This window comes from Crocodylus siamensis, chromosome 2, assembly GCF_052110815.1.
Source record: "Crocodylus siamensis isolate JL-2025a chromosome 2, ASM5211081v1, whole genome shotgun sequence".
NCBI classification, from domain to species: Eukaryota; Metazoa; Chordata; order Crocodylia; family Crocodylidae; genus Crocodylus; species Crocodylus siamensis.
The window spans coordinates 56092659-56116189 of NC_143396.1; the positions used below are offsets into that span (position 1 = coordinate 56092659).

General features: G+C 40.0%; 1 protein-coding gene across 9 annotated transcripts in view; it reads left to right on the forward strand.

The window, feature by feature from the left end:
* Positions 1 to 23531, forward strand: part of FIP1L1 (factor interacting with PAPOLA and CPSF1) — a 77420-nt gene that overhangs the window by 39924 nt on the left and 13965 nt on the right. For 5 of the 9 annotated variants that reach the window (XM_090035927.1, XM_090035929.1, XM_090035926.1 and 2 more), the window contains 6 exons: positions 2538 to 2631; positions 3647 to 3800; positions 6595 to 6723; positions 10804 to 10830; positions 11140 to 11194; positions 14959 to 15014. In XM_090035927.1, coding sequence (XP_089892053.1) covers positions 2538 to 2631; positions 3647 to 3800; positions 6595 to 6723; positions 10804 to 10830; positions 11140 to 11194; positions 14959 to 15014 — 515 coding nt within the window. The remainder of the gene's footprint in view (positions 1 to 2537; positions 2632 to 3646; positions 3801 to 6594; positions 6724 to 10803; positions 10831 to 11139; positions 11195 to 14958; positions 15015 to 23531) is intronic. The other 4 variants (XM_090035933.1, XM_090035930.1, XM_090035934.1 and 1 more) reach the window with 1 other exon arrangement.

Below are 23531 nucleotides of genomic sequence, written 5' to 3' on the forward strand. Positions count from 1 at the left end.
AGATCTCAGACAAGCTTCTGAGCAAAAGGTGCTCATCGTCAGTACCTTTGGCCTGGAAGCTTGCCTGCAAGCTTGCCTAAGATCTCTCCCAACTATGCAGCTAGTCCAATATGAGATATCACCCAAATGTATCCCTTCCCATCCCATTCTCTTACTTCCATTTTAATTCTGGAAGCAATACTGCTTGAGAAGGCTGGAGTTGATACCACATTTGTTTGAAAGAATGCTACTCCCAAACCTGAGTATTGTGGAGCCGAGCATAGAAATACTTACATTAATATCTCAAGCTATGTGTACCCAAAACTAGTTAAGGGTTTATGCTCTGTAATCCTTTGTCATATGAAATTTAGTCAATAAATGACAGATGGTCTCTAAAACCCAGGTTCAAACTGTTGTGGAAGGGACCTTGCCAAAAAATGGAATTAAATCAATATTATAAATCATAGGATCATAGCTTTTTAATATGATACTTCACATTTTCTTTCTTTGAATATAAATGCTTTGAGTATAATTTTTTTGACATTGTCATCTGCTTAGTGTTGTAGGAAGCATTCCATTCTTAAAGAGAAATAATTGTTGTTTTTACCAGACTTGTCATCACCAGACTTTCAAAATTTGAAGTAAATAAGGCAAACTTTTTAAATTAATTAGGTTGTGAAAAGTGAGAACTTTTTTTTTAAATTCTGTTTGTAGCTTGTCCATAACTCTTGAGGTGCTTTATTAAAGGAGACAGTATTTCAGAGAGAAGTTGAATTAAAATTGGTTTTCCAAGAAAAGTTTCTGTGTCTAAATTTAGAGCATGCATTTTAGAGTCATCGTCTTGTGTCTAGCCATTTGTACAGTTTCTTCTATATAATCTACACATTACAGACAGGTTAGTTTTTCCTTATTTTGTCTCAAAATAGAGTAGTAAAAAATTGATTGTAAACCAAAAAATTGCAAAGTATGTAGTTGTTTGAAACAGTCTGGCAAATTGCAGGTTGACCATATCCTTTTATTCTAGTTTGAGTAAACAAGATAGGTTAGTGGTGAAATAACATATGGATAATCTGCTATGGTGAAGACCTCTTAATGTTTCCCTAATTTTACATACAAGGATTCTTCTGATTATATTTAAATGAGAAATGGAAACAACACCCTTCTTCACAACAAAAAAAAAGACGCATACTTTTTTACCAGAAGGAAAATATTGCTAATACTTAAAAGTAGCTATTGGTCAAAGGTCTGATCCTACATTTGGAAAAACGGGTGTGCTTTGCTATGTGGTGACCCTACTGAGATCAGTATGATTTCATGCATGTTTGGCAGCCTACTTTTACACACTTAAGATGGGAGTCTAGTAACAGTCTCTTGAAATTCCATTTCATTTAGCAGCATTATTGGTATACAACAGTTACTGTTTTCAGTATATACTGCCTTTTGCTCAAGGATGTTAAAGCGTTTTAAAAGTGGATGGTAGTATTCTGTAACTGGCTGGTAGTATTTATCTGATACACCCCTCTCAAGCTCCCTTGCAGCAAAGCCAACACATGCTCTGCTCACTTAGTGGTACAAGTGGATTATCCACTGGGATGCAAGGGAAGTAATAGAAAATGTATAAACAAGAAAGTTTGGGGAGATTTGTAGGCAGAACTGTATCTTCCTGTTAATTTACTTTTAATAGAATTAAATCCACTAAGTGGCTGAGTGTTTGATATTACTCCGTGTTTGGATTGATTTAGAATGGCAACTTAACTTAGAACAATTTAGAGGCAGCTTCAGAAAACCCATTTCTACATTTTGATAAGCTAAGGCAGAAAAGCATGGCTTAAATTAAATGGTTTCTCAGTCTAAGGCTAAACTAACAACCCGAGAGCATAACGCAGGTGTCCTGGCTTCTAGTACTTTGTTGTATTTGACAGTGAGTCTAGATAATGCACGCGACCAAAAATAATGGGTGATTTCATGTGATATGTGCTGCAATATCTACAGTATGTACAGTAGAGTTGGCTAACACTTTGAGTGCTTTGTTATTTACCTTGCCTGTCCTTCCTTCCATCTTCTCTAGATCATTACAAGTTCCATTTCTGCAGCCCCAACACTAAATATTCTGGATTTTGGTAGTTGCATATCGCACATGTATTTTTGTTAGCTTTTGCAGAAGTTCTGTTAAGATGCACTTTGTTTCAAAATGTTTTACTGGTGCACTTAACTGCCATATCCCTGATTTATTTTATTTTTTTAAATTAAGGACAGAAACTTATATTCCATACCTCTTTAGGGATAGAAGGAGAGGATGGAAATAGTTATGCTTTAGAGAAGGCTATGCTTCCACTTTCCTTAATACTAAAGAAACAAGAAAGCTGAGGTGGTGAAATTCAATAAATGAAGTGAATCTTTAGTATCTAGCTTTATTTGAAATTTCAAATTCCTTGTGAATTGTATATAATAGAAGATTTTATAGATGCAACTACTGTTTGCCTTTGTTTTCCTTATTCTAAGATCTGTGATAAATTCATGAGTATTACTTGGTTATTCTGTTTTGTATTGTGTTACAGGAGGTTGTCTGGTACCATAGATGTAATTGGGCAGACTATCACTATCAGCAGAGTAGAAGGAAGACGACGTGCCAATGAAAACAGCAACATACAGGTTTCATATTGTGGATTTATGCATCCTCTCACTGACCAAGAAAAGGCTTTTCCTTCTTTCATTCCAACTTCTGATTTAAAAAAGTTTATATTATATTGAATAAATGATTTAAAGAGGAATAACCAAGGGAAAAGACAAATATTTAAATTAGCATGTTGCATTTAACTCCAGTAAAATTTCTTTGCAGTGAAATCCAAACTGCATTAAAATATTTCATCTCACTTCAACATAAATAGGGACTACTTAGTAAAAAGAAACAGCGGTCCAACTTGGTCCTGATTTATGCTTCCAGAAGCCATATTGACTTGAGTCTGCATAGAATATAAACACAATTAAATGTAATAGTTGTCAGTTATATGGCAGTGTTATATTGAAAATTATACTCTTTACACTCCACCCCCCTCCCCCCCCCGGAAAAAGTAATACTGATATTATCAAGAGAGTTCTCACATTCTATTAGGTAATTTAAGAATCCTAAAAATTAACTGACTTGAAGGAATATGTGGCTTTCAATAAATAAAGGCACTTGAATAAAATTCTTTCATTGTTTGACTAGCTCTCACTATGTGTAATGAGGCATTTTGGTGCTGATAGTTCCAGACTAACTTCAAAAATCAATTTTAATTAGGTTTTTAGTATTCTGTTTCCTTCATTGTATCACTACAAGGCAGTGTTAAAGCTTTCTGGATACATTGACTGTATTTCCATATTTTATTATCTTAAGATTTACTTTTAAAGTAGTAGTTACAGTGCAGTTTTCACTGAGTTTTCTCAACACTAACTCCAATTTCATGTATAATTTTGTTAAAGGAATTAAAATATATATTTTTCTTTTAAAAGTTCAATTTTGGTTCATAGAAAATTTATTTTAAAATGTTCTTTACATACATATATAAGACAGCATCTTGTGCTTATGTATATTCTCTTCCCTCATGTGATAACTGGAAAGAGAGAACAACCTATGTTCCAAAACTTCTTTATGTAGTAATTGTAACTGTAGTTTGATATTTTACAGGTTCTTTCAGAACGATCTAATGCTGAAGTAGACAATTTTACCAAGCCACCTCCATTTTTCCCTCCAGGAGCTCCACCTACTCACCTTCCACCCCCCCCATTCCTCCCACCCCCTCCAACTGTCAGTACTGCTCCACCTCTGATTCCTCCACCAGGTAAACATTTTCATAATTGAAACAAGGAAGTAATATTTCCAATACTTGTTTTTTAAATGAATTAAAATTCTTCTAAATGTCTTATTTGTAATGCTAAAATTGTATTCAGAACGGTTATTCTTTGTTCACAGCTGAAGTGGGAGTGGTAGGGTGGAAGTTCTCCTATATATGTATAGATATGAAAGCGATATTTAAAATAGAAACATTTTAAATGTTGGGCCTTCCATCTCTGAAAGTCTCTCTTTAAACTTGGAGCCTTTGTGAATATTTGGCCTTTTATTACCCTTACTGAGTGGTATATTTTAAAGAGGAGTAAGACTGAAAAGAGTTTGGAGAGGTGGATGCCAAAAGAGTTGCAGAGATCGGGGAGGAAGCTCTTGAGCAGACACACAGCTGAGTAGGAAGTCACTGCAGCAGGGGAGAGGAAATCATTCTTCAGGAAAGAGACTGATTTAAAGTAGAGTAGAACTGGGAGATGCTCCTTTCCTTTCTTTCTTATCTTTCTTGCTTTTTGTCCACTGCTGAACAATTTTTCCTTCTATTCCTTTCCCTGACATTTCAGAGGACTTGCCCACCTGTCCCTTTGCTTCCTCTTCTGTTTGGTGCTTTTCTAGAAGTCTCTCTTCCAGTTCTCCTTCTGTGCTCTGGCTTTTCTTAGTCTCTCAGTGGTTTGGGACCTTTTCAGGGAAGACAAAGTCAGATTCCTTTCAGGTACTATTGATCATTTTAGAACTATTCAGCATTTGTACACGTTTGCGCTGCAGCACCAGGCGCTTTTAAAAGCACCCAGTGCTACAGCGCATCCAGTTGTATAAGCAGCGAAATGCATGTCAGCACTCAGAAAATGGTGGCAACGCACTTTTGAACTAAGACGCATCAAAGGTGTTTTAGTTCAAAAGCACACCGCCACCATTTTTTGCTCAGTGACACATATTTCACCACTTATACAACTATATGCGATGCAGTGCAATGCACGTCAGCTCGCGTGCGAATCTCCGGCCTGTCCCGGCATGAAAATATATGTGTATAAATGCCCATTAGCTCCTACTCTGGCCTGTATCAAAAAAACATGAAACCTAGAGAATGTAGAACATTAAAATGAAATCTTTCACTTGCCCTGTTCTCGCTGTCACTCTCTCTCTCTCTCTCGCGTGCTCTGTCTTTCTCTCTCTCTCGCTCTGTGTGTGTGTGTGTGTGTGTGTGTGTGTGTGTGTGTGTGTTTAGGAAGGAGAGAGAGGACTACATAAAACTGGTATCGATATGCCCACGTAGTTTCCAGTACTGTCCTTGGGCATTGATGTTTTTTTGTTTTTTTTTATGGTTAAAGACTGTGCTAACCACACTTCAATTTAAAAATGACCTTTCCATTAAAACAGGGTGACCCAAGATGTGACCCATGGTGCTTTGTCATCTGGCTCATGGGCGTTCCCACAAGTCTGGAAATTTGGTGGTGTGGCAAGTGGTAGCAGCATTAATTGCTGCAATTTTTGGAGCCACTACAACTAAACACTGCCACCTCTTGTTCTGCTGCCAAATTTATGGACCTGTGTGGAGCTCTGCCTTCTCTTTTTGGAGTGTAGAGCTCAATCATCTTTCAGGGATGGAAATTTGGTGGAAGGGTGAACGGTGGCTGCCATGGTTCCAGGAGCTGCAGCAGTTAACACTGCCGCCACCAAATTTGAGCCCTGTGGGCAAGACTGTGATCTTCAGTCTAGGTCCAACCTCACAACCCAACCTCGTGCCATTCATTCAGCCCATTGGGCTAGGTTAGTTGGGTGCCAGAGCATTAAAATAATGCATAGTCTTTTGGAACATGTTTGAAAGTAATTATTTTCATTATTGTGATGGGGAAGAGAAAAAAGAATAAGTGTTGCATAAAATAAAATTGAAGCTGACCTCCCTTTTTGCCTACTAAGAAGTAAGATGATTCATATAGGTATACTGTAATGTTTTTTATAAAACCCTTCATCTTCATCAAGATTAAACATTAAATGAAATAAACACATGTTACAGATCCATCAGGCAGGTTTGGCTTTAGTCTTATGTTTTACAGACAGGTTTATGACATGCACTTGCTCAGAAAGTCTCCTTCAACATCCTCTCCTGCTTTGAGTAAATTTGAAAATAACCATTAAGAGCTGTGGCTTTGGTTCCTTCAGGCCTGTGTTTTAATTGTGCTGCTGCCAGTTCTTTATCTTCAAAGCTGTTACTAAAATAGAATTTGCCATCCCTCCTAGGTTCAGTGGAAAAATCCCACCGTTGTTACCTAATATTAAACTGGGACTACTTGCCAGAAAATTTAAGTATTCCAAATATAAAACATCCTCCAGAAGCTCTTTGAAAAAGGATCTTGCTTTGAAGTTCTGTCTCTTGTACTTTATTCACTTATGCTCCTGTGATGCAAATGTCTTTTGAGGAAGTAGTACTGGTGTTGTTCAAAAGACTGAACCTGGAAAGCTGTGATATACTCTAAGAAAAGTTATCTAATTGGCTGTGGCAAAAGATGTTTCTTTAAGTGCTGGGCTAATTCAAATCTAATGGGGAAAATTATGGGTACTATATGATAAAGATTTTTAAGTTTATTTCCTTTTTCATTTTAATATTGCATGTAAAAAGTTGTGCTTTTATGTACTTAACAGTTTTTAAAATATTTTTGAATTCTTTCATTATCATTCAAGCAGACCACATAATTTTACACTATTTCTGAATATTAAAAGATCACATTATGGCACTGTTCTCTAGTGACAAAGCACATTGAATACTGTATTTTCTCATATACCACATGTCCCCAAAGATGGACGCCTTGTTTTTTGGAAAGACAGAATGAAGAAAAAAGGATTTTTTCCAGAGTTATGGCCTCACAGAGCGGGGACAGAAACTAATGTTCAGCTCACTCACCTTCCCTTTCCTGCTCAGGCAAAAGGTACATGTTTATCCTATTGTAGCTGAATTGTCAGCAATTCTTGGATGCTCAGCTGAAATTATAGCTGCTGTTGAAGACTGGGCTCCATAGGCAGATCTAAAAGTTTTTGAAAAGAGCAAAAAGCTATCTACAGGGCTATAAAACAGGAGAATAAAGACTGGGATTAGCTAACAGACAACAAAATTGCCAAAGAAAGGATAGCTCAATAAATGGAATGAGGACTGTTGGAGAGAGTACTGTTAACACTTATTAGCAGCAGTCAGGTAGATTATAATGATCCATTAATTCAGTGGACTTGCTTAGTGATACCTAAATAGAATTGCCACTGAGGCTGCTGGGCACTTGGTTTTAAACGTTGGGTAGAGTAGAAATTAAAGTGGGGTGCTGCTGCACCCTGGTAGCACCCCTCTCCCAGTCTGCCTCCTTGACTCTGCCCCTTCCTCTATGCTTTGCTGGAGGGAAGAGGGGGAAAGAAGCATCAACCACCTTATGACATGACATCTCCATCTTTCTGTTCCTGCCAAAAACTCAGCTTTGTCACTTAAGGCATGCATCCCAATTTTGGAAGGCTAGTTTTTGAGGGAAAGGTATATATCTGGATTGTGGTACTTGACAGGCTTGAGCTGAGTGGGTGAATTAAAGGCAGTATTCTTGAACAGAATATTGTGAGTACAGGTATTCCTATGCTACAGAGTGTTCTTAGCAGGGTGACTTAACGAGGGTTGAAATACTGTGTTGCCGTGTTGCCTCTGGTATGAGAGCTGGTTTGGGTATCTCTGTGCAGAACTGTATTGTGACATGTACCCAACATTAGGTCATGTATATGGATATGTCCAGCCTGTGTATTCCAAAAGAACAAGTCAGTGCTTCAAAGCTGTCCTCTCTCAAAAGAAATCCTCGGCTGAAGATTTTGCCTTAAGGGTATTTTCCATATATTGAACTAATCAGAAGTGTACAACTGGAGAATGATCTTCCTGATTGTTATATTATATATTTTTAACACATATCTCATTGTGGGAAAGATCTTTCTACCAATTTCCTGCTACGGTGAAATAGGGATGAATTTCTATCTACTGCCATGTCTGTTCAGTGAAATATCTTAAGTGAAGTAGTCTTTAACCAATGACACTTCCTTTCTTTATGTTAACAATCTGAAAGGTGATGTTTAATATCATAAATACTGAAAAGATCTAAATTAATTTTTATTAACTTTTCCAGCTTTGGCAATCAATTCAAATATCAGTATGTCTAATTTTAGTATTCTTTATTTACAGATATAAAAGGTTAATTTAATAAAACCTTAGGATTCTTAGTATGACTCTGTAGAGTGTATGTCTAAAAGGGGAAGGAAGTCTTTTTGACTTTGTCTTAAGTGCAGCATTTTAAATTTATGTATTTTCTTGATTATATAACTTAAACCTATGGGACTTCTTTTTTTTCCTAAAAAGTGTTTCCTGATGGTTTTTATAGCTAAAATACTGTATTCTGTAGTGGGGGGGGGACCTGATATTTTCCTGAAACTTAACAGAATGCACTGTTCAAGTGCAGTAATTGTCAATGATGTGGAAATTTGAACATAACTACAAATGTTAAGGTGAAGAGATTAATCATATAAGTCAGAAAATTCTGGAAGTTAAGATTGCTGGAGGGTCCTGTCTATGAGATGTTGCTATTTCTGTAGACTTTATGTTATAGGTTCATAAAGCCTTCTATATTTAAGTTTACATTTAACCAAGAAAAGTAAAAATAGATATGTTCTCTGTATGTAACATACAGAGTTAGTATTGCCATTCCTTTTTATCACTTGAATTTTCTTACTCATTTCTATATTTTATCTCTTAGTGTTATACTAATATTGTCTAGCTTTATATGATTTTGTGGATTCCTAATAAGGGTGAGTGTAGAAAAAACACTAGTCCATTTATACGGTGTAGCTCTTCCAATTTCATTAGCCGATCTTGACAGTCTTTATCTCTGAAACTGAGCTGACACAATTTATTTCATATAAATGAACTAGTAAAGTAGTATTGTTAAGCATACTTGTGTTGCAAAGGCTCATGTAAATTGTTCTGGATGATCACTTATGCTGCTAGAGTGAATGCCTTTCTAGAAGCACAGTAGGGTCCAGTTTACACTATTTTAGCTAATTTAACTTCTGAATTCTCTGACTGTTCTGGTACTTTTTAAATCTTCAATTTGGATTTATTTGTACATACATGAGAAGGATGGGACATTATTTTAAAACAAATGTTTGGTGTATGGATTATTTGGATAATTGTTCAGTTCAGTTTTTGAAATAGCTGTTGATGGAAAATGCATATTTTAAATTATCCCTAATTTCTTCAGTTTTTGTTTTTTGAGACTGTCCTTACTGTGTTAAGAATATTCACATCTGGAGTCTTGTAACAGTCTAACAAATTATTAGCAGATGTTTTCATATTGTAGTTGAGTATTTCAGACTTTGTGTTTTTATAATTCAAGGAACTTTCTGTAAATCCACTCATATTGAAATAACAAATCATCATCTTTCAAGCAGAACATTATATTCTGTTTTTAGCTATATTTTAGACATTGGTTTTTGTTTTAAGCCAAATATTAACTACACTGTCTTGCCTGTGGACTGTATTCAAGCAGTTCTTTAATACATTCAGCAAGGACATGCAGGCTAAAGTTTTTGAATGTGGGTACCTGTAGTTGGACCCTTTATTTTTAGACGCCTAAGGATAGTGAATTGACATTCAGATATGGTGAGTACCCCTAACTCCTGCTGAAAGATATGTGGATTAGCTTGTTGATCTCAGTTAGAGGCATGAACTTTTAGACACTAAGTTTGAAAATTTTGACCTTAATATCTTAAGCTGTGGTACTGCAAAAAGTCCTCCCTTTTAAACCTATAGAAATACTCTCACAAGTAAAGAGAGGTAGTTAGCTATGTTTATCTGTAGTCAAGCAGAGGGCAGGATATAAGATGCACCTTGCAGACTAACTGAATTAGAGATGCATAAGCTTTTGTGAGCAAGAACTCACTTCATTAGAGAGCATTTCATGAAATCACAAACAGTCTGAAATATTCAATATTTACCCCATGAGTAAGTGAGGTTTGCAGAATAAGGTGCTATGGCCTGATCCAAAGCCCATTGAAGTCAATGGAAATCATTCTATTGAATTCAATGGACTTTAGATTGGAGCCCAACCAGAGTAATGTATTTGGTTGTAACTTAAGTTAGTTTTATGGGACATTTTAGTGTACATAATTAAACTTTGCTCCCAAAAATCATAATTTCTTAATGCATTTTGAAAGCACAGAAACAGAACAAGTAATTTCTGCATGTGGCTGCTTTAGAGCAGTGTTTCTCAACCAGTGGGATGCGAAGGTTGTGTAAGTGGGACTTCAGCTCATTGCCTGATTGAATCAGTTGTTTGCACTTCAGATAGATGAATCAACAGATATCTCGAACAGTGCAATTTTGTGGAGTTTTGTTTTTATCATGGTGGGACCAGGGTTTTTTTTGACGAAATGGTTGGTAGGACATAAGGTGGAAAAGGTTGAGAACCATTACTTTAGATGGAACATGCTTACTAGTTGGCTGTAAAAGGAAAATGTTGATTTTAATTTTTTAACCATGCAGAATTAATAGATGTAGAATAGTATGACATTAGTTGGAGACTTCATAGAACTACTGCCTGCCTGCTGAAGTTAGTCAGTTCTTTCAACCCTAAGCATTAAAATTCCATGATTCAACTACTCTTCTCCCTCCAAAAATCATGAGACTTAAATTTGTGCATTGTTGGAGGATTATTTGGGTTTTTTTATTTTTGTAATTTATTAAGTGCACTTGAGGCTTAGTTTAAAAAAAAAAAATTAACCTTGTTGTCAAGATTCATACTGGATTTCGGTTTTGTTGTTTTGATGGAATCTATAGCAATATCTCTTCCTATTCTGAGGGCATGGAAATGAGGTACTAATGCCTCTGTTTGTAAATGATGTGATGACATAATATTTACTGTATTTCCAGATAATGAACTCTAGTTATTACTAAAAATAGATTAGTTTTCCATCTTTTTGTTTTTTTTTTTTAGGTATACCAATAACTGTGCCACCACCAGGTAAATTTATTTAGATATTTTCTGAAATTTTATTAAGAAATGTAGAGCTTGAATGTAGAACACAAAGTTGCCTATGTTCCTTGTTTTTATCAGTAGGTAAGTATATAAATACAGTGCTGTACATGAAGCTGTAGGCCCAGTTGGTTTTTGGCAAGATAGATGTGGAATAGTTATAATATTCTTGAATATTCTGTATGTCAGTTACTTAAAATAGTTCATATTTTGCTATTTCCCCCCAACCCTTTCCTTTGCAAAGAAAAGATTTGTTTTAACAGCCAATTTGTGACGTTTTCCAATTTAATATTACAGGCTTTCCACCCCCTCCTGGAGGTCCACCACCTTCCCTTATACCAACAATAGAAAGGTAACCTTTTTTTTGAATTTTCTCATAAAACAAAATATCTCTCTCAACTTTCTTAACCATAAAGTTATAGTTATTTTAAGCATTTGTACAATATCCAAAGCTTTTATGTTGTTTATGTATAAAAGGCTTGTTTTTATTTTTTTTCCCCTCATCGGTGTTATACTCTAAATATCAGGTTTTAATACAGTTTATATAGTTATGTATAAAATACTTCACTGTCAATAGAACTATCAAAGTATATTGGTGCCAATATACTACATCAAGCAGCTATTTCATTAGTTGATATAATGATTATTCAAAGATTCTCAAGTTCCCCAAAGGGTTACCCAAATTAATCTTACCACTTTTTTTCCAAAACAAAATATGTATGACAAAAAGGCAGTCAAATTCAGGCCATCAAAGGCTAGAAAGTTCCTTAATTAAGCTGCAACACAATATGATGTCATAGTATTTCACAACCATCCTTTGATGAAGTAAGATGTAGTCTCCATATTATATCTGAGTAATATTATATCTGAATAATATTATATCTGAATAATAGCAAACTTTGATTAATTCCTCGCGTACAGAATATTGCAAGAGTTTGTGAAAATAATAGTAAGCATTCAATTACATGAAACTATATTAGCCTTCACTGAGCATTTTAGTCCATAAACAGTACCTCTGCTATATGAATTAATAGGTCAGTTGCTAGCAGTTTATAGAATTATCTACTAGGTGGCCTAGCCACTAGAGTGCAATACTTTGTAATTGGTTTAAAAAAGGATGTGGGATGGGACCTAGAACTCGTGAGCTCTGCTCTGGAATTTTGAGAGGTGTATTCTTTAGTGGATAGTCTTCTGCTCTGTCTCTTCCAGCCCTATTATACTCCCATGAACATCAAGTTTACATCTCAAGTCTACCATTGTTCTCTACTCTCTTAAAGTGCTCCTATGCACACGTCTACACATGAGCCCGTGTCATGAGCAAATTGAATCCGACAGGAGCAGCAGCCAAGGAAGCTCCAGGTTTCCCCAGGCGCCAGTCCTGGCAGGGGATATGGGGGCTTAGCCCTGAGCTCTGGAGAGCAGAAGAAGCTATCCTGGCTCAGTGGGTAGGTCTATCCCAGCTGAGAGAGATGGGGCTGGCCCCAAGCCCCGGGAGGGCAGGGGGAGCTGTCCTGGTTACAGGTACTTGAAAATGGTGCATTAGACTAATATACTGTGCAGTAATTGCTGCACACATATAGATGGTGATGTTTTACTGCGCATAAGATTAATCTAATGCATGGGTGGGCAAAATGCAGTCTGTGGGCCAGATGCGGCCCGCCAGCCCATTCTATGTGGCCTACGGGGCTCCTAAAAAATTTAGAAAATTAATATTTATCTGCCCCTGGCTGCCTGTCATGCGGCCCTCAATGGCTTGCCAAAACTCAGTATGCGGGCCCTCTGCCCAAAATAATTGCCTTCCCGTGATCTAATGTGTAGGTTTGCACCAGTGGAGATTTTTGGGACTAATACTGATAACTGATTTTTAAGAAGGCATATTGGCCTATACCAATCCGACTTCTGATACACAGCCCTGCAGCTTGAAGAGCTGCATCCAGCTGATAAGTCTGTTGTGGAAGGGGAGGCGGAAGGGAAGGCAGGGGGCAGATCAAGGCCCCTGCAGTGAGGGAGTGGGGCTGAGGGTAGGGCCTGTACTGTTCAGCCAGGGCGGGGCATGGGATAGAGCCATACCTCATCCGGGGGTGCCCCTGGATCTGCGCAGGCAGGGTGAGCTGCTGCTGTAGGCTGGGACTGTGGCTGCATGGGGTGGGGTTAGGCTGGGGCTGCACTTGGGGTGGGTGATGGTGGCGGTGGGGGAGCCATGGTGAATTTTGGAGTGACTGCAGCCCCCTCCCTTAGCCCCCCTCCCAGTGCCACTTCCTCACCCCAAGCACAGCCTGGTCCAGCCTCCACTGGGGAAAAACCTAGTGCCACCCTGGCCCCAGCCCGTAGCTGTAGCCTGCCCTGCCCTGCCCCACGCAGATCTGGGGGCACAACCCCTTCCCCTGTGCCCTGCCCTTGCTGGGCAGCACCTGCCTCAGCTACTGCCCTACCCCCAGCCCCACTCTTCCTTCACTGCAGGGGCTTTGATCTGCCTCCCCTCCCCTCCATGCCTCTTTGTTCCTTCTTCCCCTTCTACTACAACAGGCTTAACAGCTGCACGCAGCTCTTCAAGTTTGAAGAAGGGCTATGTATCAGAAATTGGATTGGGATCGGCCGATATGCCTCTTTAAAAATTGGCTATCAGTTTCAGCCCCCAAAATCTGTATTGGTGCACCCCCTACTTAATGATTACGTCCTTTGCAGGTAGTGTAAGGGATCAAGGCTGGAGTGCAACCATAAGACTACCATACAGTTGGCTCTAGCTTTTTGCAGATTCCCTGAAATCCACCAGATTTAGGGGAGGTACTCAAACCTCTTGTACTGTATAGCACAGAATAGCAAACTACCTACCCACCTTCCAGGATAGTGTTGTGAAATCTTTGAGGAAATCCTCTGATTTCCTCCAGTGTCTTAACACAGATGATTTGGGGTTTTATTTTATGTGTTAGCGAAGTTCTTTTATTATGGCTCTGTCTTTAAAGAGAACAAAGCTAATACAAGGTACTGTTTACAAAGGCCTGAGGAGTTTGTGTTTTTGGATTATTGTGGTTTTTAATTACTATTTTTTTATTAATGTAGGGAATATTTTATACAGGCTGTTCAGTACAGTATAATTTCTGTAAAAGAGAAAATTATCATTGATGGAGGTACAAGGTTTCAATATAACCTTTACGAAGATTGAGATGTTGCATAAGGCTTTCATTACAGAGTTGCTTAAAACCAAACTGATCCAATAGTTTTCTTACACTCTGGTTGACTTTCAGAAAAAAGCAGCACATAAGTAAATATGTTGAATGAGATGAAGATAATTAATTCAAGCTCTCTAGGAAGCAGTAAAACTTATCAAAGATGATTGAAAGTTGAATTAAGCTCTTTCTGCATATTGTCCTTTTCAGCCTTTCTATATTTTACCTATTTAAATTGGCTGCCATTGCAAGAAGTACATCATGAAAATGTGAAATTGATTCAGCAGAATATTTATAGAACGAGCCATTGAAGCTCACCTGTTTTTTATACATGTGTAAGAAAAAAAAAAAGAGATTCACTTATTTAACAGGAAGAGTATGAGGAAAGTTTCATTCATAGATTTGCTTGTTGCCAAGCATTTGGGCATGGAGTTTGATTTCTTTGCCAATTTTGTTGAATTTTCTTGGAATTAAAGCAGTGTGTTGAAATGGGGAGAAAAAACAATGAAGACTAAACAGAGTGGATATTGTAGTATAGAGCATCTCTTCAAGCATCTTTTGAAAGTGTTTTTTCTTGAAATATCAGCTACATCTTGAAATAGAAATTATAAAGATAGGACAGAATAGTTTATATGTAATAGAGAACATTTGTTTTGGTGTGTTTTAGAAACAAATGTTAAAAATTGTGAGTATTATATATTAATATGATTTTTAACATAAAAATTATCTATAAATAATATAGATGTATATATGACTTCTGTGTTGAATGCAATTGGTAATTAAATTGCTCTTTTAAATTAATGCTTAAAAAGGAGAATTTAAGCATGTCCTCTTTTAACATAGTTTGTTTTGTCAGTTGTAAAAATTGTGACGAATAAAATTAGGTATTATGCTCATGAATCAAGACAGTAGTAAAACAGGACCCTAATGCCGATTTACTGTTCAACAGTGGACATTCATCCGGTTATGACGGTCGCTCTGCTCGTGCATTTCCATATGGTAATGGTGAGTATGTTGATCAGACTTGACGATTTTACTTAAGCTTTTTCAAAAATTGTTCAAAATAGTTGTAGTCTGATTTTAGTTAGGCCCCTTTTATGCTTGCACATGTAGAACTCATGCAGGCACAACTTGATCTAATGTGAGATCGATACAGTCATGCCATATGCAATTGTGCAGATTGTGCATTAAATCCCATTACACCTTATTGCCAATGTAGTGGGAGCCCAATCCTGGGCTCCCCTGCATCTGGAAGAAGCAGGCTCCCACATCTGAGAGCCCCCTTTGCTGAGAGGGCTCCCAGGTGCAGGCCCCACACACAGCCAGGGCTGAGTCGTGCACCTGACAGGGCTCTTGGTCCCGGCTGTGCCACATCAGGTGTGGGACTCACACTCCCAGCTGTGTGTGTAGGCTCAGGGATTTCATGCATCTCTGAGCCTTGGGGATCATGGCTGCCTTGGTCTCCTGGGCTCTGGGGTTTTGTGCACCCGAACCCTTGGGGATCGCAGCTGCCTCAGTTCCCCAACCCTGGGTTTCAGCTGACCGGGCTTCTAGCCGCATGGAGAGACCCTGTTTCACATGCAAATTAAAGCTTGATAGCAACCAACTATAAAGGTACTACACATTTTTTATGTCTAACTCTTATAGCTGGTTGGAGCTTTTTATCATGTGATAAGTACTTTGCACACGTAACTGGTTTTAACGTAATTGCATAATTAAGCAGTTAATTGCATGATACCTGTGATGTGTAGAGGGGGCCCTAAAAATCTAAACCAGTCTTTTCACTGTTTACAATTTTCTCATAAAACTAAAGGTTGTATATTATTTTAATCCACTAACTAGGAGCTTAGATTGGCTCCCCTGGTGATCATATGGTGGATATTTACTTACGTTCCTTTTATTTTAAAAAGTTAAAATAGATTCTTTAATGTCTTTGATACAAATGTAATTAAACGGTGATAGATGCAGTGTTTGCATAAAAGACTGCATGTTCTCTAGCTAGGTTTTGCACAGCAGATAAACAGATTCTTTATATTACAGATATCGTCAAAATAAGCTTTGTTTACAGAACAGATTTAATGATGGAAGTCTGAAAGATGCATCTCTGCTGGTTGTTTTCCTGTTTGTTTTGTGTATTGAAAAAAGTCCTTGAATCAGCTTGCTGTTCCCACAGTGTAAGAGGGTTGTAGCGCAAAGGATAATCCTTTATGGCTGTCACTTATATTCCATATGTGTGCTTCCTTTCAAGGCCAAGTCTATTTTAATATTACCCAAAAACTACATTTAAAGAAAATTGACATTGAACAGAGAACTTAGTGCTGGCATTTTCTAACTTCTGAGTGCTTCAGTTTGAAACTTCAGCATATTTTAATCTGTAGTTTTCTAACTTTATAAAGAAAAAAAGTGAAACGACGAATTCCATCATCCATGCAGGGAGACTGGACCTGGTCCCTTCCAGCACTTAACAAGCTATGAATCAACACCCACATCATTTAAAAGAAGTATTAGAGTCTGTAGATCAGTAGTTCTCAAAATTTTGGACTCAGGCATCCCTTTGGAAAATGCCAGTACTCAGCTTTCATTTTTCACTCATTTTTAGGAATCCGTAGTGACAAAAATATTGACTTTTGTGGTCTTTCTGAGTTCTTTGTAACAGAAGAATTGCTATATTATTGTTCTGTAGTCAAAAAGCAAGTGAAAAAGGCTAAGTATAGGCAGTAAAAAAAGCCTGAGGCAGAATCAATATAATCCAGGGACGGCCAATTATTTTGGGCAGAGGGCCACTTAGTTTTGGTAAGCCGTCGAAGGGTGCGTGACAGGCAGCCAGGGGCAGATAAATATTAATTTTCTAAATTTTTTAGGGGGCCCGCAGGCTGGATAGAATGGCCTGGCGGGCCACATTTTGCCCACCCCGATCTAATCTATGCAGGTTTCTCTAAGACAGTGGTTCCCAGACTGTGGGTTGCAACATCAGCCAATGGGGTCATGATAAACAGGGATCCAGGTTTTTTATATGCTGCAGAAAAACATGGATTTTCTCCTTTAAAACAGAAGAACATGGGAAAACACAGGTTTCCTCTTGCAGGGTGGCAGAGTTCCAACCTGCATGGGGCTGGGAGAAGCAGGGAGGGCAGTGGGAGGCAGAAGTCACCATGTGCATGTGCACATGCATGTGGCAGCTAAGCAGTGATGGAGAGCAGCTTCCACAGCTCCCTCCAGGTAAGTCTACGGGGGCAAAGGAGGTAGGAGGCACAGGCAGTGTGTTGCAGGGGGGCAGGCAACACAATGGGGGCCCCCAGACAATATACTAGAGGGTGGCAGGGGGGCCAAGGCAACCTGGTGGGGCAGGACATGTGCCTCCCAAGACTTCTGTGCCCACAGTTGAGTGTGGGGCTACAGTTGGGCTGGACCAGGTCCAGGCAGAAGCCGCATCTGCAGCCCAGAGGGCAGGACCCAGTGCAGGAGGGAGCACCACACCATCATGGCTACCAGGGTGAGTCACGGCAGTGACAGTGGCATGGAGTTGTGTCCCTGCTGTTGCTGGATGTGCAGGGGGCACCTCAGCTCTGCGGCCATAGCAGTGCGGCACTCCTTTCTGCACTGGTCCTGCTGCCTGGATCGCAGAGTCTGGACGGAGCGCAGCAGGGTGGGTAGCCCCAAGCCCACAGTGGGCAACCCACATCCTCCCTCACCCCATAAGCTCTCTCCAGCTGTACTGCCTACATAGGACGGGATGTGGGGGGAGCTGGGCTCTGTGCTCTGCTCCAGATGCAGCAGCCTCTGCCTCCTGCAGGGAGCAACTGGGGTGACCAGGAGGTTGCGGACCCTGGTCCTGGGACACCAGCAGGTCTGGGAGGCTGTGGGAGAGGAGTGAGGGCAGGGCCAGGGTGTTGTGGGTGGAGAGCGAGGGGTCACGCTGAGGAAATGGGGTTATGCTGAGTTTGGGAGCCACTGCTCTAAAGGATTTTAAACTTTTTGCATCATTGTACCCCCTGGTGGCTGGACACGGATCAGTGTATCCCTGGCCACCAAGCAAAGGGGTGGCACACAGCCAAATGTGGAGTGGCAGCAGCTGTTATATGCAAGCTTCCCCTGCATCCAGCCAGGTGGGCAGCAGCAGCGTGAGATGCTGCATGGCGGCACTCTGTTCCTGCCTATATGCGTGCACTCCCTAGTGCTGTCTCGGGTACCCCCATAACTTAATAACCCACGTAACTTAATTCCACGTCAGATATGCAGCAGGAAAAATTTGAACCAAAGGATTAAAGTTTGGCAAAGTTATAAGCAACTAAAAACAGTTTTATGTTGGACAGCTTTTTCTCTATGCCTGTACTGCTTCTAAAATATATATGCACAAGAATAAACTTCCTCTTGACAGAACTCATAATGTCAACTGGTAGGCTTTATTTATTTATTGGTTACAAAAGTTAACCTATATCTATCCACTTTTGCTTCTACTTAGAAGTCTGTTACTTGCCTTCAGGCGACTACTAATATCACACTGAACACACAAGATTCTCATAGTGATAATCATTCCAGCAGTGAATATTTATCATTTCTTAGGCATAGTAAAAGCCAGAACACAGTCTCCATGTGTGGTTGTGGTCATCAAGAAGCAAGTGAGAAAAATCTAATGGAAAGTTAGAGGGGTATCTAATTGTGGATGGGCAGACCAGAATTGTAGTTTCAGGTAACAGATAACAGATGTTGGTCAAAGTTACTTTTGTAATAGAAGACAGATGTGAGCTGATAAGTGCTTGTGTCCAAGTATTTGTAACTGTCTTTTCAGTGTTAAATAATCTAGTTTCTAGATATTTTCCCTTCTGTTATTCATTTTAATATGCATTGCAATCACCAGTGAACCTCCAGTGAAGTCAAGCTGAAAATGACACTGGCATGGAACTTGTGAATATTGTCCATTAGGTCAATTGAAAGAGTTAATTAGGGAACATCTTTCTCTCTCCTTTCAGGCACATGGTTTTCTCTGGCATGTATTAAGATTCAATTTCTGTTTTATTGTTTTGGAGAAGAAGAATCTATTGGCAGATTATAACCCATAAATCCATCACTTGATTGCTTTACACAAATGTTTTATTTCTGAAAGAGAAACTATTTTAACTCTTTCTAAAAATGTCAGATGTGTATGGATGTCTGCTTCATTTGTATGAAATGTTATGATTTGAGAGTAAATGAGCGATTTGATTCTACATCCCATTAAATGAAAGTACCTATTTTTTCAATGGTTTTTAATAAACTAGGCCTGTTAAAATGTGTAAGCAAAAACTGCATCTGATAAATATTCTTAAGTTTTTTTTTATAGTATATGTTCTGTTTGTGTTTATTAAATATCTAAAATGTGCTGTAAGTTTTCATTGGGTATAACTCCAGTATTTTAAAAAGGGAACTCATTTTTTAAAATAATGCGTCTTGGACACTGTCTTTATTTAATAAATAGCCCTCCTGGGCAAAACCCTGGTAATTGATAATTTTCGAGAGGTAGTTAGCCATGTTAGTTTGAAGTCAGGAAGAAGGCAGGGTAGATTTGCACCTCATAGACCAGTGGTTCTCAACCGTCTTTGACTTGAGGCAACCCTTGATAGTTGCAAGGCACCACTCGGAAAACGCCAGCTCTTAATTTTCACTCATTTTTTGACGGCAGAAAAATAATAGAGCAATTCTTCTGTTGCAGAGAACTCAGACCACAAAGGGCCAGGATGTTTTTAACACTATTTTACACACTATGGATTCCTTTTGAAATCTCTCTTTTATCTTGTGAATCAAGTTTGCACACCTAACTGTTAAGATTGTATGGCACTGGTGTAGTACAAAGCAAACAGCCTTATTTAGCATCAGCCTCTGTTTTGAATTAAGGGGACTGTAGTTTGAGTGGCTTCACTGATTATAGTAATATCAGTATGCACTACCTAGAATATGATTAAGGGTGAGGGCTTGTCTATATTTGGAGGTATACTAAAATGGGAATAAGTATGGATTTATGATTGTGAATTAAGCTATATTTGGGGGGATCTGTTGTGAAATACTGTATTTACTTAAATGTAAAACAGCTCAGAATTTAACAGTTGTCTTGTATTGCATATAATTAGTTTCTATGTATGAAAAATGTATAAATGTATTATGATTTTCCAGAGGTATAGGTTGTAGTCATGTTGGTCTAAGGACATAGGCAGACAAGGTTCTTTGGGTAAATCTGGTATCTTTTATTAGGCTAACTAAAAAGTTGGAAAAATTCTTCTTAGCAAGCTTTCAGATATAAATACCTTGAGTCAGGCTGAGGAAATATCTGGGGTTGGTGTGTGCTCTTCCTGGATAGAGTTGATGGAAGAGCACACATGAACTGCAGATGCTTCCTCAGCCTGGTGAATGGTATTTATACTCAAAAGCTTGATGAGAAGAATTTGTCCAACTATTTGAGTTGGTCTAATAAAAGATATAATTTTACAGGTATAGAATCTAATTATTGAAGATTTGCCACAAATTTTGTTTCCTTCCCACTGCTACAGCAGGGAAAATAAGTCTGGGGGGTTAGGTGTCCCTTTGTCCTCTGCCCCTACAACTTCTTCCCACTATAGCACCTCCCCTCCTTTACTGTCAGACCGTGCTCTCCCTAAGCACATGGAAGTGAGGGGCAAATTTGAAAAAACTGACTTTGAAATAAATATGCCTGTAGTAATTTAGCTCCTCTAGAGTTGATACATGATACCAGGAAATAATACTGGGGTCACACGACCCCAGGAAGATGTTCATCCAACCTCCTCTTAAAAACCCCCAGGGTAGGAGCCAGCACCACTTCTCTTGGAAGTTGGTTCCAGATCCTAGCTGCCTTGACCACGAAGTAGCGCTTCCTGATATCTAGCCTAAACCTGCCCTCTGCCAGCTTGTGACCGTTATTCCTGGCAGTGCACAGGGGAATAGTGATTCCCCCAATGCCTGCTGTTCCCCCCTTACTAATTTATAACAGGCCACTAGATCCTCCCTCAGCCTTCTCTTTTGGAGGCTGAACAGGTTCAGGTCCCGTAGCCTCTCCTCATAGGGCCTGCCCTGCTGTCCCCTGATCATGCGAGTGGCCCTCCTCTGGACCCTCTCGATGCTGTCCACATCCCTCTTGAAGTGCGGCACCCAGAACTGGATGCAGTACTCCAGCTGCGGCCTGACCAGTGCCACATAGAGGGGGAGGATCACCTCTTTGGACCTGCTCCAGATGCATCTGTGGATGCATGACAGGGTACGGTTGGCCTTCCTGACTGCCTCCCCACACTGCCAGCCCATGTTCATCTTGGAGTCAGTTATGACTCCAAGATCCTTTTCCGCCTCCATGCTGACAAGAGGGGAGTTCCCCAACCTGTAGGTATGGTGCCGGTTGTTCCTCCCCAGGTGCATCACCTTGTACTTGTCTGTGTTGAATCCCATCCTATTCACATCCGCCCACCCTTGTAACCTGTCTAGGTCTGATTGAAGCCTAATGTTTCCTTCTAGTGTGCTCACATCCCCCCACATCTTAGTGTCATCAGCAAATTTGAACAGGGTGCTTTTTACCCCCTCGTCCAAATCACTGATGAAGATGTTGAACAGTGTGGGCCTGAGGACCGAGCCCTGCAGAACCCCACTGCCCACGTCCTTCCAGGTTGAGAAGGACCCATCCACTACCACCCTCTGGGTGCGGCCCTCCAGCCAGTTTGCGACCCAATTGACTGTGTGGGTGTCAACACCACAGTCCCCCAGTTTCTTAATGAGAACGGGGTGAGAGACAGTGTCGAATGCCTTCCGGAAGTCCGGGAAGACTACCCCTGCATCTAATGATCTGGTTATCTGATCATAGAAGGCCACCAGGTTGGTCTGACAGGACCTACCACTGATGAACCTGTGTTGGTTGCCCCTAAGCATGCAGTCCCCTGTTGGCCCCTCATGGATGTGTGCCAGCATAATTTTCTCAAACAGCTTGCCTAGGATCGAGGTAAGATTAACTGGCCTATAGTTTCCTGGGTCCTCCTTCTTCCCCTTTTTGAAGATGGGAACCACGCTGGCCGTCTTCCAGTCCTCTGGGACCACACCAGCGCACCACGAGTACTCATAAAGCCGTGCCAGGGGTTCTGCAATGACCTCGGCCAATTCCTTTAGGACTCGAGGGTGGAGATCATCCAAGCTGGCTGACTTGAACACGTCCAGCCCCTCCAGAAGCCCCCTAACTAGTTCCATGCTAACCTTTGGCCCAGGTGTGCCTCCCCTGGGGCCCGAGGGGGGCCCAGCAGGGAGGTGGCCGTTCTGGTCCCTACTTAAGAAGACAGAGGCAAAGAAATCATTAAACATGTCAGCTTTGCCGTCTGGTGTGACGACCAAATTTCCCAACGCGTCCTGCAAGAATGTATAAGCGGAATGTATAAACTAAAAGAAAGCGGAATCATTGGTGATGTTTGCCAGACATTTAAGGCTGGTGAAGAGACTGAAGTAATTGGGAAAGAAAGTCATAGCTCAGCTGTGGGAGCGAAGAGGAAGTTGAAATGTGTTCAGTGTAGTGGCTCACTTTGACTTGAAACAGAGACAGGGACTGCACACAATGTGCACCACCTTGTTCAGATGAGCTATACTTGCCTATCCTTGTAGTAAGTTCCCATCAGGAAATACCATGACCATGAAGGTGGCAGGGGACAGTACCCTGACCAAGTAGGTGCCTTACAAATGGCTTTGTGTAGTGGAAGGTGTATGCTTGTCTGCTTGCAGACAGGACTCCCTATGAGAGCCTTATAGTTAGCTTCCCACTGCTCAGCTTCCAATGGGAGGATCTTGGCTATGCACTGACTTTATGGAAATGGGAGACTCCTCCCTAGCTTGCTCCTGCAGCCATACAGCTGAGGGCAAGTGAAACTCAAGGGCATCCGAACCCCAAGTCTCCAGGCTTGGGCCTGCATGTAGGGTGTCTGCCAAAGGATTTGGAAGCATCTAAAGCCCAAAGCTGGGGTGGAGGATACTTGCTGGTAGCAGGGCCACATATGGTTTTTGGATGATTAAAATGATTATGGACCTGATCTGGCTAATTTGACCTGGAGCAAGAAAAAAGTTCCGTTTAAAAAAAAAAAAAAAAAAAAAAAAAGTAGGTTCCCATCAGTATGTTTGCCTGATATGGAACATGTGTTTTAGAGTTTTGCTCAGTATTGGCTGCATTTAATCAACTTCACAGTTTCTTTCCTTTACCAAGCACATACTGCTTTTGGCTGCAGTTTAGAAAGACAGTGTATTTAATGAAGTTTCCTTGTATGCAAATGTAAGACAGGATACTTTATACCCCATGCTAATTAGAGGAAAAAACCTCATCATATGTTCGAGTAAATACAGTATATGTTCATACAGGAGTTACTCTGGAATAACTGTTCCTGAATGGCTGTTTCACTAAATATCCAAGTTTAGACAAGCATTCGCACTTAAATTCCTGGCTGCTTTTACTGCTGTGTTCTCTGTTGCAGTTTCTCTTACTGTGAGCAGTCAAAGGAAGGATTCCATGACGGGGGA